The sequence below is a fragment of the Oryctolagus cuniculus genome, chromosome 5 (genome assembly GCF_964237555.1).
Source record: "Oryctolagus cuniculus chromosome 5, mOryCun1.1, whole genome shotgun sequence".
In the NCBI taxonomy this organism is placed as follows: Eukaryota; Metazoa; Chordata; class Mammalia; order Lagomorpha; family Leporidae; genus Oryctolagus; species Oryctolagus cuniculus.
The window spans coordinates 151,795,555-151,813,898 of NC_091436.1; the positions used below are offsets into that span (position 1 = coordinate 151,795,555).

The 18,344-nt window shown below is 45.6% G+C and overlaps 1 protein-coding gene and 1 long non-coding RNA gene across 4 annotated transcripts in view; both read left to right on the forward strand.

Moving 5' to 3' along the window:
- Nucleotides 1-18,344, forward strand: part of MRS2 (magnesium transporter MRS2) — a 37,110-nt gene that overhangs the window by 6,483 nt on the left and 12,283 nt on the right. For all 3 annotated transcript variants that reach the window (XR_011388778.1, XR_007923038.2, XM_002714158.5), the window contains exons 5-7: nt 3,757-3,930; nt 6,667-6,797; nt 10,290-10,406. Coding sequence is in view for 1 of the 3 variants with exons in the window: in XM_002714158.5 (XP_002714204.3) it covers nt 3,757-3,930; nt 6,667-6,797; nt 10,290-10,406 (422 nt within the window). In the remaining 2 variants the exon portion in view is untranslated. The remainder of the gene's footprint in view (nt 1-3,756; nt 3,931-6,666; nt 6,798-10,289; nt 10,407-18,344) is intronic.
- LOC138849705 (uncharacterized) lies at nt 10,415-17,864 on the forward strand. Its single transcript, XR_011388780.1, has 2 exons — nt 10,415-13,213; nt 13,682-17,864. It is a non-coding gene; the product is annotated as an uncharacterized lncRNA (long non-coding RNA).

Here is an 18,344-nt window from a genome sequence, read left to right on the forward strand (position 1 = left end):
AACGCCGGCCCCTTGCTTTTCTTAAAAAGTCTTTCATGACAAACTTTTGTCTGTTTATCCATAATTAGTCAAAATAATTAAAATAGAAGCAGTCTTCTCCCAAGTGTTTTGCTGTTTTTAGTAGCTAGCATCCTTCAAAATAATTCCTCTTCAGTGGAGAGATAAACAGGTATTTGATGAAACAAATTTAGTAGAATCCTAATTGTAATAATTAAATAGCAGGTGTATGATACTATAAAATCTTTCAACTTTGTGTGGAAATTTTCACAAACCGTAAGGAAAAATGTAAAAAAAATCCTCTCTAACTTCTGTGTCTCGAATACAGTGGTTGTAAGCTACTTTTACTTTTTGTGTGTTTTTAAGATGTATTTATTGGGCTCGGCACTGTGGCCTAGCAGGTAAAGCCACCACCTGCAGTGGTGACATCCCATTTGGGTGCCAGTTGAGTCCTGGCTGCTCCATTTCCAATCCAGCTCTCTGCTATGGCCTGGGAAAGCAGTAGAAGATGGGCCAAGTCCTTGGGCCTCTGCATCCACGTGGGAGACCTGGAAGAAGCTCCTGGCTTCGGATTGATGATGCTCCAGCCGTTGCAGCCATCTGGGGAGTGAACCAGTGGGTGGAAGACTTCTCTCTGCCTTTGCCTCTCGGTAACTCTGCCTTTCAAATAAAATAAATCTTTTTTTTTTTTTTAATGTATTTATTTATTTGAAAGACAGCAACAAGGAGAGAAAGAGAAAGGGCGAGACATAGAGCTCTTCCATCCTCTGATTCGCTCCCCAAATGCCTACAACAGCCAGGGCCAGGCCTGGCCAGAGCCAAGTCAACAACTCCAGTCAGGTCTCCTGTGTGGGTGGCAGGGGCCCAAAGACTTAAACCATCCTCAGCTGCCTTCCCCAGTACGTTAGGACGCTGGATTAGAAGTGGACTCAAACTGGACTTTGACATAGGATGTTGCAAGCAGTGGCTTAACCTGCTGTCCATCAGTGCTTGCCCCCTTTATCTATTCTTTACCATGAAAGATGGCAGTCTCTCCTTTTTTTTTTTTTTTTTTTAAGATTTATTTTATTTTTTATTTATTTGACAGGTAGAGTTTACAGAGAGGGAGACAGAAAGGTCTTCCTTCCATTGATTGACTCTCCAAATGGCCGCTACGGCCAGCGCTGCACCGATCCAAAGCCAAGAGTCTCTTCCTGGTCTCCCATGTGGGTACAGGGGCCCAAGCACTTGGGCCATCCTCCACTGCTATCCCAGGCCACAGCAGAGAGCTGGACTAGAAGAGGAGCAACTGGGACTAGAACCCAGCACCCATATGGGATGCTGGCACTGCAGGTGGAGGATTAACTAGTGAGCCATGGCGCCGGCCCCAAGATTTATTTATTTATTTAAAAGGTAGAGTTAGAAAGAAGGAGGAAGATCTTCCATCCTTTAGTTCACTCCTCAAATAGCCACAACTGCCAGGGCTGCGTCAAGCTGAAGCTAGGATCTTCTTTTTGGTTTCCCATATGGGTGCAAGAGCCCAAGCATTTGAGCCATCTTTTGTTGCTTTCTTAGATGCACTAGCAGGGAGCTGGATCAGAAGTGAAGCAGCCAGGAGTCAAACCAGCACCCATATGGGATGCTGGTACTGCAGGTTGTGGCTTAAGCTGCTGAGCCACAGCACTGGCCCCAGCAGTCTTTTTGGATATTTATAATTCTTACTGGTATCAACTAGAGCATTAGTATTATCTTTACAATTTCAAGTTATTTTAATAAAAGGAAACTTTCCTATTTGAGCCAAACTAATAAGGATTAATCTTAAACTAAATCTTATCTAAAGGCCTGTCTATGGGGCTGGCATTGTGGCACAGCAGGTTAAGCCACTGCTTGCAGTGCTGGCATCCCATATCAGAGTACTAGTCCCAGCTACTCTGCTTCTGATCCAGCTTCCTGCCAAAGCACCTGAGAAAGCAGCAGGTGATGGCCCAAGTATTTGGGCCCATGCCACCCCCATGGGAGACTCCATTGAAGTTCCTGGCTCTCGGCTCCAGCCTGACCCAGCTTTGGCTGCCATAACCATTTAGTGATTGAACCAGTGGATGGAAGATCTTTCTCTTTGTCTCTCCTCTCTCACTGTAGATCTGACTTTCAAATAAGTAAACTAAGTAAACCTTTAAAAATAAAGGTCTGTCTTCTACCTTTTAAAAGATCTATTTGTGGGCTGGCACCGCAGCTCAATAGGCTAATCCTCCGCCTTGCAGCGCCGGCACCCCAGGTTCTAGTCCCGGTCAGGGCGCCGGATTCTGTCCCGGTTGCCCCTCTTCCAGTCCAGCTCTCTGCTGTGGCCCTGGAGTGCAGTGGAGGATGGCCCAAGTCCTTGGGCCCTGCACCCCATGGGAGACCAGGAGAAGCACCTGGCTCCTGCCTTCGGATCAGTGCGATGCGCCGGCTGCAGCGCGCCAGCCACGGCGGCCATTGAAGGGTAAACCAACGACAAAAAAAAAGACCTGTCTCTCTCTCTCTCTCTCTCTCTCTCACTGTCTAACTCTGCCTGTCCCAAAAAAAAAAAACAAAAACAAAAACAAAAACTATTTGTTTATTTGAAAGGCAGAGCAACAGAAAGACAGAGGAAGAGAGACAGAGGAAGGAGCTTCCATCTGCTACTTTATCCCCCAAATGGCCAGAACAGCCTGGTCTGGACCAGGCCAAAGCCAGGCACTTTATCCTGGTCTCCCATGTGGGTGGCAGGTGGCGTGTCCTGGTCTCCCACGTGGGTGGCAAGTGGCATGTACTTGGGCCATCTAACTTCTCAGAAGGACCTTACCTTGTTCTTTCTGTTCTCTGTTTTTCTTGTGATTGCAGTGAAATCTTTAATATATAACTAGTAATCTCAGTTCTACTGAGAGTGAGTTACACTAACATATATTTTAGCTTTTATTTCTTTTAAAAAATGCCTTTAAAAAAATGAACACATAGAGGTTTGGCATTGTGGCGGAGCAGGTTAAGCTTCTGCCTGCTATGTCAGCATCCTCTATGGGCACCAGTTCAAGACCCAGCTGATGCACTTCCTTTTTTTTTTTTTTTTTTTTTTTTTTTTTTTTTGACAGGCAGAGTGGATAGTGAGAGACAGAGAGAAAGGTCTTCCTTTTGCCATTGGTTCACCCTCCAATGGCTGCCACTGCTGGTGCGCTGCGGCCGGTGTACCGCGCTGATCCGATGGCAGGAGCCAGGTGCTTCTCCTGGTCTCCCATGGGGTGCAGGGCCCAAGCACTTGGGCCATCCTCCACTGTACTCCCGGGCCACAGCAGAGAGCTGGCCTGGAAGAGGGGCAACCGGGACAGAGTCCAGCGCCCTGACTGGGACTAGAACCCGGTGTGCTGGTGCCGCTGGGTGGAGGATTAGCCTAGTGAGCCGCGGCGCCGGCCTGATGCACTTCTGATTCAGCTCCCTGATAATGTGCGTGGGAAAACAGTAGAAGATAGTCCAAATCCTTAGGCCCATACACCCTTGTGGAAGACCTGGAAGAAGCTCCTGGCCCTGCCCTGGCCATTGCAGCCATTTGGAAAGTAAGCCAGCAGATGGAAGATTGATCTCTCTCTGTCTCTCCTCTCTAACTCTGCCTTTCAAATAATTAAACACTGATTTGATTTAGTTTTAATCCAAAATTAATAAAATGTTAAACTCTACTATGATTTCTTCTTATAGCTCTGCAGCTACCTAATGTGTGTATGTGCATGTTTGTGTCTTTAAATACGTAGTTTTGTTTTTGTTTTTTTACAGTATGTGAAAGCTGTCATAACTCCAGAGTGTCTTCTGATACTGGATTATCGTAACTTCAATTTAGAGCAGTGGCTGTTCCGGGAACTTCCTTCGCAGCTGGCTGGAGACGGTCAACTTGTCACATACCCATTACCCTTTGAGTTCAGAGCTATAGAAGCACTCTTGCAATACTGGGTAAGCCTCTTTAAGAAAAAGTATTTGTATTTATTTATTTGAGAGCCTTCCCAAATCCCCCAAGAGCTGGAATGGGACCAGGCCACAGCCAGGAGCCAGGAACTGAGCCCAAATCTCCCGTGTGTGGTAGAAACTGTTACTTGAGGTGTCATTGCTGCCACACAGGGTTCTGCATTCACCAGAAGCTACAGTGGGGCACGCCAGTGTGGGATGCAGGCTTCCTAACTGCTAGGCTATGCCCCTGCAACAAGCCTTTCTTTATTTAGCTGCTGGCATATTCTGCTTTTGAAATGTAATTGAGACACATTAGTACTGCTCCAGGGGTGCTTTCCCTAGCCACATCCTCCCGTCAAAAATCTCTCTAAAGGTCTTGTATGAAGAAAGGACTTGATTCTTAAACGTTCTGACCCGAGCATGTAGAACTAAAGATCCTGGGTATAATACTGAGTAGAACATTGAGTGAAGCACATTTCAAGCTGGCCACCTTTATTGAGGGATGGTGACTGTAAGTACTTAATATCCTAAATATAGAAATAAACATACATTTTTAAAGCATTCCATTTTATTTTCTAAATTTATATTATAGCAATACTTACACATGATAAATATATTAAATCATCAGCCCATTCTTTGTACAGATCTTCAAGGAAGCTAAATTAGTTCTCTGAGACTTAGATTGATAGAGACCATACAGAATTCATCTAATGGTTGCCCTGTTAAATTCATGGTCATTGGCTGTCAGGGGATCCTGTCGGGCCCTGAACAGGGAGGTTCACTGCTTTCCTGGCCCCCGAAAACACTTCCTTACCTTTTCTGTCCCCTGTTAGAGTAGTGTACTGGGGAGCTGGCTGCATGCAGGAGCTGGTTCAAGCAGCAGCCTAACCAAGGGGTGGAGGGAGCTGAGGGTAAAGGGGACATGAGGTGAGCCTGGTGCCCTCCTCTCTTGGCTGCCTGGCTCTGCTGAGGGAATAGGTGGCTAGGCTCCCTCCTCAGGTGCCAGCCGTGGGCAATGGCAGGCTGCACGGGCTGGGTAAGCTCTCAGGAACTCAGGCTGCCAGGGCAGAACTGAGCGCACTCTCAGTGAGGGAGTAGGTGGAGGTGGGAGGCAAAGGGGCGGGCTGACCTGGGGCTCCTTTTTGGAGACTGGTTAGGGGAAGATTTAGAGGGAGGTCAGGCTGTCAGTGGGAGTAACACATTTCTGCCATTAAGCGGGGTCCTGGGAAGGTTTTTACACATTAACGAAGGCCAGCCAACCCTCGGGAGGGGTAGGCTTTCAGAGGAAACTCCCCAGATGCACCTGAGGGACCTCACAGGCACGCTGTCAGCGACCCTCCGTAGCATCCTGGCCACTGCCTGAGTCCATGCCTGCGTGGCAGAAGGTCAGTGTCTCTTTTGGATACTAACGAATTATATTTGCCTCACATTCAAGGTCTCCTGACCAGGAAGCCACTCAGTACAGGAAGTCAGACATCTGCGCAGGCACCCTGACTCTAGACTCCACTTTCCAGAGCAAAGCCCCTTAGCCTCACAATAATTGTGCTTCTGAATGAGGCACTATGAGGGGCTGGTGTTGTGTGTGGCTCAGCAGGTTAAGCTGCTGCTTGCAATGCCAGCATCCCATATGAGCTCCAATTTGAGTCCTGGCTGCTCCATTTCTAATCTAGCTCCCTGCTAATGCTCTTGGGAAGGCAGTGGGAGATGGCTTAAATAATTGGGCCCCTCCCACCTTATGGAAGACCAGGATGGAGTTCTCAGCTCCTGGTTTCAGCCTGGTCCAGACCAGGATGTTGTGCCATTTGGGGAGTGAACCAGTAGCTGGGAGGTGTCTCTCTCTGGCTTTCCCTCACAATAAATAAATTTAAAAAACAAAAACCACTATGTGACAGAATTTGTCAGTAATTTTACTATTTAATTCCCATAATATGCTGTTTGCCAACTGGTACGGAAGTATTTCAGTATTTTATCAACTATTATAGCTGTATCAGTGCATTTCAGCTGAATGTTAACCATGTCTGTGTTAACTTAAATAAGAAAGAGTGTTTTTAAAGACTTTATTTATTTGAGAGTCTGAATTAAAGTGATCTTCCATCTACTGATTCATACCCCAAATAGCTGTAACTGCTGGAGCTGGGCAGATCTAAAGCCAGGAGTTTTTCCAGGTCTCCCACAAGGGTGCAGGGGCCCATGCACTTGGGGCATCTTCTACGGCTTTCCCAGGCCATTAGCAGGCAGCTGGATTGGAAGTGGAGCAGCCAGGACTTGAACTGGTGCCCATGGGGGATTCCAGGGTCACAGGTGGAGACTTAACCTACTCTGCCACAGTGCTGGCCCACACTTGTGATTTTCAAAAGAGATTTGTTGATAGGTATTTTGCACCATATTCTGTTTACAAAAAATATAGGTATTGTTTACAAAGTACAAAGTTTCTGTTTTAACTGTAGAATGGCAGGTTTTATTTAATAGACCCAACCCCAATTCCTTTCATAACCGCTGTCTTAGGAGGATTGAGGGTGTCTGAGGGTGATTCCCTGACAACCAGATCTGAGCACAGTGATGCCTTCATGCTTTGCTCTAACTCAGGAGATCCAGCTCTTGAGGCATCTGGAACAGGCCTTCCAGCACTGACGCGTGCTCAAGTGCTGCCGCCGTCTCTGGCCGGTACAGGTTTCTGTATTTCATCAGAATTCGCTGTCCCTGAGTGTTCTAATCCTCATGAAAGGTCGTGTTGTTATCCAGATCAACACTCTGCAGGGGAAACTCAGCGTTTTGCAGCCGCTGATCCTTGAGACACTGGAAGCTCTAGTGGATCCCAAACACTCTTCTATAGACAGAAGCAAACTGCACGTCTTACTGCAAAATGGCAAAAGGTAAGTATGATTTACTTACTAAGGTGGGAGTTACAGGCAGATGTCTTAAAATTTCTCTCTCAATAGTCTTTTTAAAATAAATAAATAAATATCCATCTATTAACTTGTAATTCAGAGCTACAGGAAGAGAGGAAGAGGGAGAGACACAGAGAGAGATACTCCAACCACTGGTTTACTCTGCAGATGGCTGCAATAGCGAGGGCTGGGCCAGGCCAAAGCCAGGAGCCTCAACCAGGTCTCCCATGTGGGTGGCAGGGGCCCATACACCTGGACCATCTTCCACTGCCTTTCCCGTGCCATTAGCAGGGAGCTGGGGAGGAAGCAGAGCAGCTGGCGCTCATGTGGGATGCTGGCATCGCAGGCTGCAGCTTCATCTGCTACACTGCAGCACCAGCCCCATCCGTAATCTTTTTTTTTTTTTTTTTTTTTTTTTGACAGGCAGAGTGGACAGTGAGAGAGAGAGAGAGACAGAGAGAAAGGTCTTCCTTTGCCGTTGGTTCACCCTCTAATGGCCGCCGTGGCTGGCACGCTGCGGCCGGCGCACCGCGCTGATCCGATGGCAGGAGCCAGGAGCCAGGTGCTTTTCCTGGTCTCCCATGGGGTGCAGGGCCCAAGCACCTGGGCCATCCTCCACTGCACTCCCTGGCCACAGCAGAGGGCTGGCCTGGAAGAGGGGCAACCGGGATAGAATCCGGCGCCCCGACTGGGACTAGAACCCGGTGTGCCGGCGCCGCTAGGCGGAGGATTAGCCTAGTGAGCTGCGGCGCCGGCCCCCCGTCCGTAATCTTAACAGTGAAATGTTTAGCATAAATTTAGGTAAAAATTAGTGTCGTTATTGCCTATTCTAAAATACCAGCTGGGAGGGTGAGAAGGGGCATTTGGCTCAGCTTGATCTGTTTCCCAGATCAGAGTAACTAAGTTGAAGTCCTGACTGTTCCAGTTCCAGCTTCCTACTGATGTACACTCTGGGAGGTAGCAGGTAATGGCTCGAGTGATTGAGTCCTTGCCCCCTACCTGGAAGACCCAGATTGAGCTCCTGGGTTTGGCATGGCTCAAACCTAGCTGTTGGTAGGCATTTGGGGAGTAAACCAGTAGATGGAAGATCTCTATTTATCAAAAAATGGAAATAATAAATAATGAAATTAAATTGTGAATAAATAGTAAAGTTCCTTATTTTAAAGAAGTAACGGAGACTGGCATTGTGGTGCAGCTGGTAAAGACACCACTTCCAACACTGGCATCCCATATCAGAGTGCTAGTTCAAGTCCTGGCTGCTGTGTTACTAATGCAGCTCTCTGCTAATGTACGTGGAAAGGCAGTGGAAGATGACCCCAAGTGCTTGGGCCACTGCCACCCATGTAGGAGATCAGAATAGAATTCCTGGCTTTGGGGCCGGTGCTATGGCACAATGGATTAAAGCCCCAACCTGCAGTGTCGGCACTGGTTCGGGTCCCGGCTGCTCCACTTCCAATCCAACTTTCTGCAATGGCCTGGGAAAGCAGTGGAAGGTGGCCCAAATCCTTGGGGCCCTGCATCCACGTGGGGGCTCCTGGCTTTGGATCAGCTAAGCTCTGGCCATTGCGGTCATCTGGGGCATGAACCAGCGGATGGAGGCCTCTCTCTCTGGCTCAGCCTTTCTCTGTTGACTCTTTCAAATAAATAAATCTTTAAAGAAAAAAAAAATTCCTGGCTTTGGCCCGACCCATACTTCGCTGTTGTAACCAGTTGGGGAGTGAACTAGTGAATGAAAGATACAGATATAGATTAGAAAAAAAAATCTCTGCCTGTCTGTCACTCTGCCTTTCAAATAAATCTTTAAAACAAAAAAGTCTTGCTAATGATGATGTTTTGTTTTATGGTTTAGTCACAATGTCTTTATTGTCATACTTGGCATGTATGTATGTATGTATTTATTTGGGCTAGCACAGTGGCATAGTGTGTAAAGCTGCTACCCGCAGCACTGGCATTCCATATGGGTGCCAGTTCAAGTCCCAGCTGCTCCACTTCCAATCCAACTCTTTGCTAATGTGCCTGGGAAAGCAGCACAAGATGGCCTAAGTGTTTGGGCCCCTGCATCCCTATGGAAGACCTGGATGAAACTCCTGGCTTCGGCTTGGCCCACCTCTGCTTATTGCAGACAATTAGGAAGATCTCTCTCTGTCTCTGTCACCACTCTTTTCACTCACTCGTGTGTGCGTGTGTGTGATTTATTTGAAAGAGTGACAGAGAGGAGGAGTGAAGGGGACACAGAGAAGGCGATAGTCCATTTGTTGGTTGCCAGGACCGGGTCAGGCTGAAACCAAGAGCTAGGAACCCCATCCAAGTCTCCTACATGGGTGGTAGGGTCTCTAGTACTTGGAGTGTCTTGCTCTGCTTTTCCAGGTGCATCAGCAGGGAGATGGATATGAAGTGGAACAGCCGAGACTTGAACCTGTACCCCAATATGAAATGCCAGTGTCAGAAGCTTAGGCTTAACCTGCTCTGTCACAACACTGGCCCCAATTCACTAAAGTGGAAAAGTAGGGGACTGGTGCTGTGGCGTAGTAGGTTAATCCTCCGCCTGCAGCACTGGCATCCCATATGGCGCTGGTTCAAGTCCCACCTGCTCCACTTCCAATGCAGCTCCCTGCTGATGGCCTGGGAAAGCGGTGGAAGATGGCCCCAGGTGTTTGTGTCCCTGCAGGAAGAAGCTCCCAGCTCTTGGATCAGCTCAGCCCTGGCCATCATGTGGCCCTTTGGAGAGTGAACCAGCAAATGGAAGACCTCTTTCTCTGTCTCTGCCTCTAATTGATCTATTTGTGCCTCTCAAATAAATAAATCTTTGCTTTTTTTTAAAGTGAAAAAGTAGCATGATTGGGAAGTTGAGCTAAAAGGCGCACATAGTCTAGTGTTTATTGGAAAGATTTTGCATGAAATGCCATTTAAGGCTCTTCCACGTGTAATCTCATCTCATCCTATCAGCAGCCCTGCTCAGTAGCTGGTGTTGTCCCCATTTTGAAGGTGAGAGAGCTGAGGTTTAAGTCACTTGTCTAAACTACAGTGTGAATGGCTCCTGCAAATTCAATCCAGTTTCTCTCCCACCATGGCCCAAGTTCTGTTTTTTTAAATCATAATACATGCCAGAATTTAAAAGCAGAGTTTTAATTTATATCATCAGTTGAATAAACGTGCATTCAGGATTTGTACCTCCTAAAATCCCTTCTGGAATTAACAGTTAAAATTCTTGAATCAGTAGCTTTTTATCTTATCACTACCTTATTGATTAAAATGAATGCTGAAATTTATACTGATTAATCTTACCAATTAGTTGTGGTTTGGGAATTCATTCCTAATTTGCATGATTATATAAAAAATTTTTACAAAGTAGTGTTTGCCATGAGTATATGTATAAGTGGATCCGCTTAGTAAGACCCCCAAACAGTCACTATACTAACAGTGAAATGTTTTTACAAGTTTATACTATTGATCATTTCTGCATAATGCTTCTTACAGCCTATCAGAGTTAGAAACAGACATTAAAATTTTCAAAGAGTCGATTTTGGAGATCCTGGATGAGGAGGAGCTGCTGGAAGAGCTCTGTCTGACAAAATGGAGTGACCCACAAGTGTTGTAAGTATACTCGTGCTGTTTCCTTTAGGTGAATTTTCTGTCCTTTCTTCTGCTGGATGATTTTCCTAGAGAATATAGACGTTTTCCGTCCTCATTGTTTTTGCTTTCTCCCTGTGCGTCTCATTCAGTTTTACAAGATTTCCAGTGCATGTTGGTTGCATCCTTAGCGCTGTGCTGGGCTGAAATATAAAGACACTACACACAGTTAATTTTATCTACAAAGACTGGCCACCAGATTGGCACACGTCTGCCATAGTAACTTACCTGGCAGGTAGAGCAGAGGAACAGAGAGGTTGACATTGGGGAGGGAGAGTATGGGACCAAGCAGGATGTGTAGGGTGTGGACATAAATTCTCTTAAGTTTGGTCTGATTTTAAAATGCCGGTCTTACATATTTTAGTCTCTAATGAATTTAGAAATCATTTACTCACTTGTGCACACTCAAGTTAATGCTCACTTTCTTATATATATATTTATTTTTAATGGATATGTGGTGATATGTGTTAATTGTACCTATTTCTGGAATACATTATAATGCTATATATATATGTATTCAGTATGGAATGGTCAGATCAGGGTAGAGTAACTCTGGCAGAGTATAGTACATGTACATTGTCCAGCTGGGTAGTTGAATATCAGCATTTGAACTTAGTGACACATATTTTTTCCTAATTATTTAAAAAATTTTCTCATTACCATATAATGTGTGTGCATTTTTATGGGGTAAGGGGCAGTGTTTCAGTGCAACACAGCAGAAGCCGATCACATCAGGCAACTCGCCTTCATTTCCAGAGCCTACCAGCCTACCAGCTCCCTCTCTATACAGTGTGTGTTATAGTGTTATGAACCATAGTCACCCCCGTACTGTGAGCACTGACACTCGTTACTTCTGTCTAACTGTATTTGGTACCTGTTAGCCAACAGCCATATGTCTTCTCTCTCTCTCCTCTTCTCAGCCTCTGGGAATCACTGCTCAAAGTTCAGATCAATTTCTTTTTAAACATCCACATATGAGAGAGAACGTGCAATATTTGTCTTTTTGATAATAACCCTTCTAGCTGGTATGAGATGATTTCTCACTGTGTTTTTCGTTTGCATTTCCCTGATGTATAATAATATTGGCATTTCTTATATTCACTGGCCAGTTGTATTTCTTTTTTTGAGAAATGTGTATTCAGATCCTTTGCCCATTTCTTTATAGATAGTGTGGGTTTTTGGCTGTTAGGTTTTTTTAGTTCCTTATGTATTCTGAATATTAATCCTGAGTCAGATGCATAGTTTCAAATGTTTTGTCCCATTCTGTCTGTTGTCTGATATTTTCTGTACAGAAGCTTCTTAGTTTGATACAGTCATGTTTGTCTAGTTTAGTTTATGTTTGGCTTTTGGAGTTGTACCCAGAAAAATCATTGCATATGCAATCTCTTAAAGTGTGTCCCCTCTTTTTTTTCTAGTACTTTCATTTTTTTTATATTGTTTGGTCTTACTGCAACATTTTAAAAGACTCACATTCTAGTTCAGGTGTTCTTTCCTCAGTTTGATCTAGTCTATTGAGGTTTTAAGCTGTGTTTTTTTATTTGACTTAATTGAGTTTTTCATTTCTGTGACTTTTTTGTTTGGTTCTTTTTCAAAATTTCTCATTCTACTCGTGCACTGATTTCCTAATTTAGTTTGTACTCTTGTGTCATGTTGAGTGTCCTTATACTCATTCTTTTGAATAGTTTATCAGGCATCGTCTCCCTTTCTGTGGAGTCTGATGTTAAAGCATTGTTTGAGTCCTTTTGGGGTGTCATGCTGCCTTGCCCTTTCATACTTCTTATGTCCCTATGTTGATACTTGGACGTTGGGTGGATCAGGAGTCTCACTTCTACAGGGCGGTTTTCATGGATCGAAGGCCTCTTCCTGAAGAACGTGTCTGAGTGTTGCTTTGGTGGGCTGCGTGGGCTTCAGCTCTAGTTTGATGCTGACGTGCAGCCTTCCTCTCTTGTTGCACTGCAGTTGATGGCGACAGTGGCGAGGGTTGAGTGAAGGATCACTGCTGTCAGACTCAGAAGGGGTATACACGTCTGGCGGCAGCAGCTGGGCCCGAGTCCAGGGTGGGTGAGCGTGGCTTTCCTCTCCCACCAGCGCCAGGGTGGACCTGAGAAGGGAGCTGTCATGGGGTTAGGGCTAAGTCCAGGGCAGGTGTGCACTGCCATGGTGGGAAAGGATGGAGTGTGAAGGGACAGCCCTAAGTCTTCGAAGGCAAGCAGCCCTGCTCCTGCAGTCTGGGAGCAGGACCCACCCTACTGAGCTACACCTCTGTCGGGTGTGTGGCAGGACACCTCTGGCACAGAGACGATGTTGCTAGGTCTAGTTGGCTGCAGTCTCTTTCGCTTGTGTGCTGGAGTATCTGGAGCCCCAGAGGGCAAGATATGCAGGGGTTTCTGTCCCCTAGGGCAGTGTGGATTCTGACAGTGACTCCTGTCTCTAGAGTCACACTGCCATAGCCAGTGTTTTGGGAGTTCCTTCTCAGAAGCACGGCTCCCCTGTGCTCCAGGCAGCTCCCCTTGCTGGACTCCACACCCGTGGGCAACTGTGGATCCTTCCTGTAGCTAAGATTGCCGATGGCCAGTGTCCCTGGAGATGGGGTCTGCTGGGGCTTTCCTTTTACTTTTCCCCTGCACTGGGGATTCACCCTGGCTGTGGGCTGCGGGCATGGTTGCCGGTGCGTCTCTCTATGCTGCCATCCCAGGCCTCTCTGCCCTGTGGAGTTCCCATGTCTCACTGGCTGAATTACAGTGTTCTCCCTCAAGCACTCGCCTCTACAGGTTGTCGCTCCCCCTCTTCGCGGAGGAACAACACAGGACCCTGCGCTGTTCTTTTGTCTGCCCTTCCCGGGTTTGCTGCTGGTCCTTCCCGGGTTGGCTGCCGCCCCTCCACCTCCGTGGAGGGGCGGGCCCCCCTGCCACTTTCCCCACTTCCGCGGGGGAGCAGCACACCGCCGGCCGGCTCTCTCAGGGGCTGCACAGGTGTTCCTTCAGATAGATGTTCCTGGTGCATGTTGTCTCTCTCCTCCTTTATAGTCCTCTTCCACCAATCCCAACTCTGCTACCCAGACGCTGAGTACGCTGCTCTCCTCCAATCAGGAGCAGCTCCTGCAGCTTGTCAAGTTGGCGAGAGGCAGCTGTGTAGAAGCTGTTTACTCCTCTCCCAGCACCATATTGTGGGAGAGCAGATGCACAGAATAAGTCTTAATTCGAGTAACTTAGTCTAGTCTGAGTTGCTCCCCACAACAGGTAGTTATTTACTTGTTTTTACAGTTTTCTCTGAAGGAGGAGACGAACACGGGATACCTTTATTTGGCCCTCTTGGACAACATTTTTAATAAAAACTTGATATATATATGTTTATCAAATATAGACATCATGTTACATGTAAAGGTTAAAGTGTTATCTTCTGCCTCTGTATATCCCTGTTTCTCCCTTAGTATCATTCTATATTTTAAGTTCTGATTGACGTAACTATACATATTTATGGGATACATTCTGATGTACATATGTACATCAGATAGGTACATATGTAAGTTGTGTAATTATAAAATTAAATTGATTATATCTGTCTTCTCAGACATCACTCATTTTGATAAAATCATTAAAAAGTCCTCTCTTCCAGCTATTTAAGTATATAATACATGGTTAACTATTTTGAAGTATATAGTAGATTGTTAACTATAGCGACCCTTCTGTGGAAAAGAACACTAGAACACTGCTCTGGGTTCTTACATGTTGTGGTAAATGACAGGATTTAAGCCTTGTGGCTAAATAGTTGGATTTGTGTATAATTTTCTCTTTTCATCCCTTAGTTGATTACATGTCTTGGCTTTTGTCATTAGTGCTGCAGTAAACATGGGCATGTAGATGTCTTGACAGACTGATTTCTTTCCCTTTGGACATATACCAAATAACAAGATTAGATTATAGGTTGAACTGTTTTTATTAATATTTTAAGTGAATTCACTGATTTTTGGCAACTTGAGTAAAATGCATATATTTCTTCAAAAACACAATCAGGAAACAGATAGAAGAAAAAATTTTTTGAATAGCCCTGTATGTATGTAAGAAATGAAATATATTTTTTAAAATCTTCCTCCAGAGATAACTAGAATCTTAAATAGGTTCACTGAATTCCACCAAGGATTTAAATAAAAAATAATAGCACAATAATATTTTCTTTTAAAAAAATTTATTTTTTACTTAAAAGAGTTAGGCAGAGAGAGAAAGAAATTTTCCATCCACTGGTTCACTTCCCAGATGGCCACAATGGCCGGAGCTGAGCCGATCTGAAACCAGGAGCCAGGAGCTTCTTCCAGGTCTCACACTTGGGTGCAGGGGCCCAAGTACCTGGACCATCCTCTACTGCTCTCTCAGGCCATATTAGAGAGCTGGATTGGAAGTAGAGCATCTGGGACATGAACTGGCACCCATATGGGATGCTGGTACTGCAGGTGTCAGCTTTACCCACCACGCCACAGTGCTGGCCCCAGTAATATGTTCTTAAACAAAATAGAGAAGGATCAAATGCTTTCCAACTCATTTTAAGAGACTAACATAATCCTGATGTAGAAACTTATTGAGTACAAGAAGAAAAATACAGAGCTACTCATATAGTCCTAATTAATACAGGTGGAGGAAAAAAGCTTAACTGAATATATAGCAAGTCAAATCTAGAAAAAAGCAAAAATAGGAATCACTTTTTTCTTATGTTCTGTTGAGATTTGTACTTCCTGCTGTTTTCATGGTAGTAGTTATCCCTTTGCTCCTGATGTAGGACTCGTTGAGCATTTCTTGTAGGGATGGTCAGGTGGTGAATTCCTTCCATTTTGCTTTTTCATGGAAAATCTCCCTCATGTGAGATGGATAACTTAAGTATAGTGTTCTTGGCTGGCAGTTGTTTATTTATTTTGTGTTTATTTATTTGAAAGAGTTAGAGTAAGAGAGGGAGAGAGAGCACAAGGCCTTCAATCTACTGCTTCACTTTCTAAGTTGCCACACAGCCAGGGCTGAGCCAGGCCAAAGCCGTGAACCCTGAGTTTCATCCAGGTCTCCCATGTGGGTGGCAGGGGATCAGGCACTTGGGCCATCTTCTGCTGCTTTTCCCAGGCAATTAGCAGGAAGCTCGATCAGAGGTAGAGCCAGTTGGGACTCGAATGGGCGCCCATATGGGTTGCTAGCATTGGAGGTAACAGCTTTACCTGCTACACCACAATGCCGGCAAATTTTTTCTTTCAGAACTTTGAATATTTCTCTCTTGTCCTATAAGGTCTCAGCTGAGAAATCTATCATTAATCTAATGGGGACTCTTTTAAAATCACTTGCTGCTTTTCTCTTGCTGGTTTTTTTGTTTTGTTTTAGAATTCTTTCTTTGCCTTTCCTGTTTTTTGTTTTTGATAGTTTGCCTTGGAGAGAATCTTTGGGTTGGGGGTTGCAGGGAGGTATCAAGTTGGTTGGGGCTCCTTCAGGCTTCCTGCCTCAATGTCTGTATCTTTCCCAAGATGTGCAAAGGTCAGCAGTTGTTTCACTGAATAGATTTTCTTTGGCCTTTTATTTTTCTTCTTCAGGAATACCCATAAGGCAAATCTGCCCACTCTCAAAGACTTTTCATTTTTCTGTTTTTTTTTTTTCCTGTACTTACTGATTTTGGTCTTTCTAAAAAGAGTCAAGTTCATAAATTTTTCTTTCTACCCAATCCTGTTGATTTCTTAGCTGTATTTTTAATTTTACTTTGAGTTTTTTAACTCTGTTTCTGATTTTTTTTATGATTTCTATGATAAACTTCTGATTCATATCATGAATGGTCTCCCTTATGCCATTGAATCGTCTGTGTTCTCTTGTGTCTCTAAGTTTCTTAATATTGTTTCTGATTCTTCGTGGACAATTCACCAACTTCCCTTCTCAGTGGTCTGTTGCTGCGAGTTACTATGTTCCTTTGGAGCTGTCACGTTACTTTCTTTATTCATGCTTCTTGCACCCCACATCAGTTTTTGTGCATCTGTTGGATCACTTCTTCAATCAGTTTCACAGGTGACCTTTGTAGTGAAAGATTTTCTGTTAGGGTGTTGCTAGGTGTGCTGTGTTGGCTTTGGTTCCAGGTGGGCACTTTAGTGTCCCTGTAGCTTCTTCAGCTGAAGTCACTATTGACAATATCTGCTGATGTCTCAGTGGCCTAGGCTGCATGCATTGTGGATTGCACTTGGCCAGTTGGGGTGCAGCTTCCTTAGGCAGGGCAGGTTCATGGCAGCTCTAAGTGTAGAGCTTCTGTCAGTTTCTGCAGGTTACTGTGAGTGTGGAACCACCTCTGTGTACCTGGGAGAGGCCGCACCTCAGAGGGAGGGCTGTCAGCGTCTGAGGCCTGCACAGGTAAACTCACTGGACTTCAGAAGCCAACCTGCTCAGGGAGGTCTGCCCAGCTGCTTCCCAAGGGCTGTAGGTACATTGCTGAGGCCACTTGCCTGCATCCTAGGGCCTCTGAGGCCGAAGGGGGTAGGTGGAGCCACACAGCTGTTTTCAGGGCTGAAGGAGCATGGATGGGCCGCTCAGCTGTGTTCTGGGGACCTCTGGGGCCAAGGGACTCAAAGTGTGCTGTTCAAGTTCTTCCTCAGACTATGGGAGGGTGGGTAGGGCCTCCCTGCTGGTTCACAAAGTTAGTTTTGTGGAGCTTCTGAATAAGATAGGTGGGGTGGGGTCTCAGGATAACTGCAGAAAGAGCCTGCAGGGAGTGGGAGAGGCATTGTAGGCTGGGCTTTCTCCCGGGCCATGCAGTGGTGTGATGACCCTGAAGTGCCCCACACTGACTCAGGGCCTGCACGAACCGCAGGCTTCTCCAGGAGTAAATTCCTCAGGTGTCTGTGGCATGAGTGGGAACTGCCGGGGACCCCCTGCTCAGTCTTTAGTTTCTCATTTCAGGGTTGGTCTGGAGAGAGAGAATGGCAGATGCTGTGTGCATTGTGTATCTGTGTGCCCACTTTCCTGCCCCACTCCCTGCTGGGTGGGGTCTTCCTAAGTGCTGTACTGGCTAAGGTTGGGGAGGGGAACTGGAGGCTGTCCTTCGGCCACCTGGCTAGCGTAGTTCCAGAGGCTCAGTCCATGGGTCCTGACTTGCAGATGGGGGCTAAAGGGCTCTGCGCAGCACTGGGTCTCACCATGGCAGGCCTGGTGACTGCACCTGGACTTAATTCCTCTCCCTTCCCCCAGCAGGAGGTGTCTCTTTCCACGCTGTGCTGCCAGGAGTTTGGGAAAAGGCGGTGCAGGCAACTTCTTTCTGCCTGCTTCAATGCCAGGCGCTGTGGGATCTCACCTGGCTCCTTCAGCTCTTGTAAAGATAGTTGTGTACATGAATAGCCGTCAAATTGATGTCTCTCAGGATGTGACTCAGCAGCTGCTATCTTACTCTGCCTAATGTTTACTTTTGAAATACCCAAAATACTTTGTAGAGCAGAATCAGAAATTAATAGTGATCCTTATATAAAGTTTGTATGACCTATACAGATTTTTTCAATATTTTGAGAAGTTGATTAGATAGGATTTAGATAACAGTATTCGAAATCTAAACGCTAGAATTCTTAGTTGCCTTACTTCAGCTGATTTGTCTCTAATAGGCCTTTTGATCAAATTGTCTTGTACAGGATACCCTATTGCCTTATCATCTTTGGTTTGGTGGGAAAATAAAGCAGATACTGATATCATTCCAAAAACATGTTTCATCATAAATGGAAACAGCATGTTATATACATAACATGGAAGGGAAATGCCCTTTGTGCATTTTGTCTTGGTTTTGTTTTACCAGATAGTGGTTTTGGATTTGCCCTAATTCATCAGCATTCACATGCCTGGATTTACCTGTGCGTGATAGCACGCATTTGTGTTAGTCTCATCGGTTGACGCTAACTAGCCTGTAGGAGGA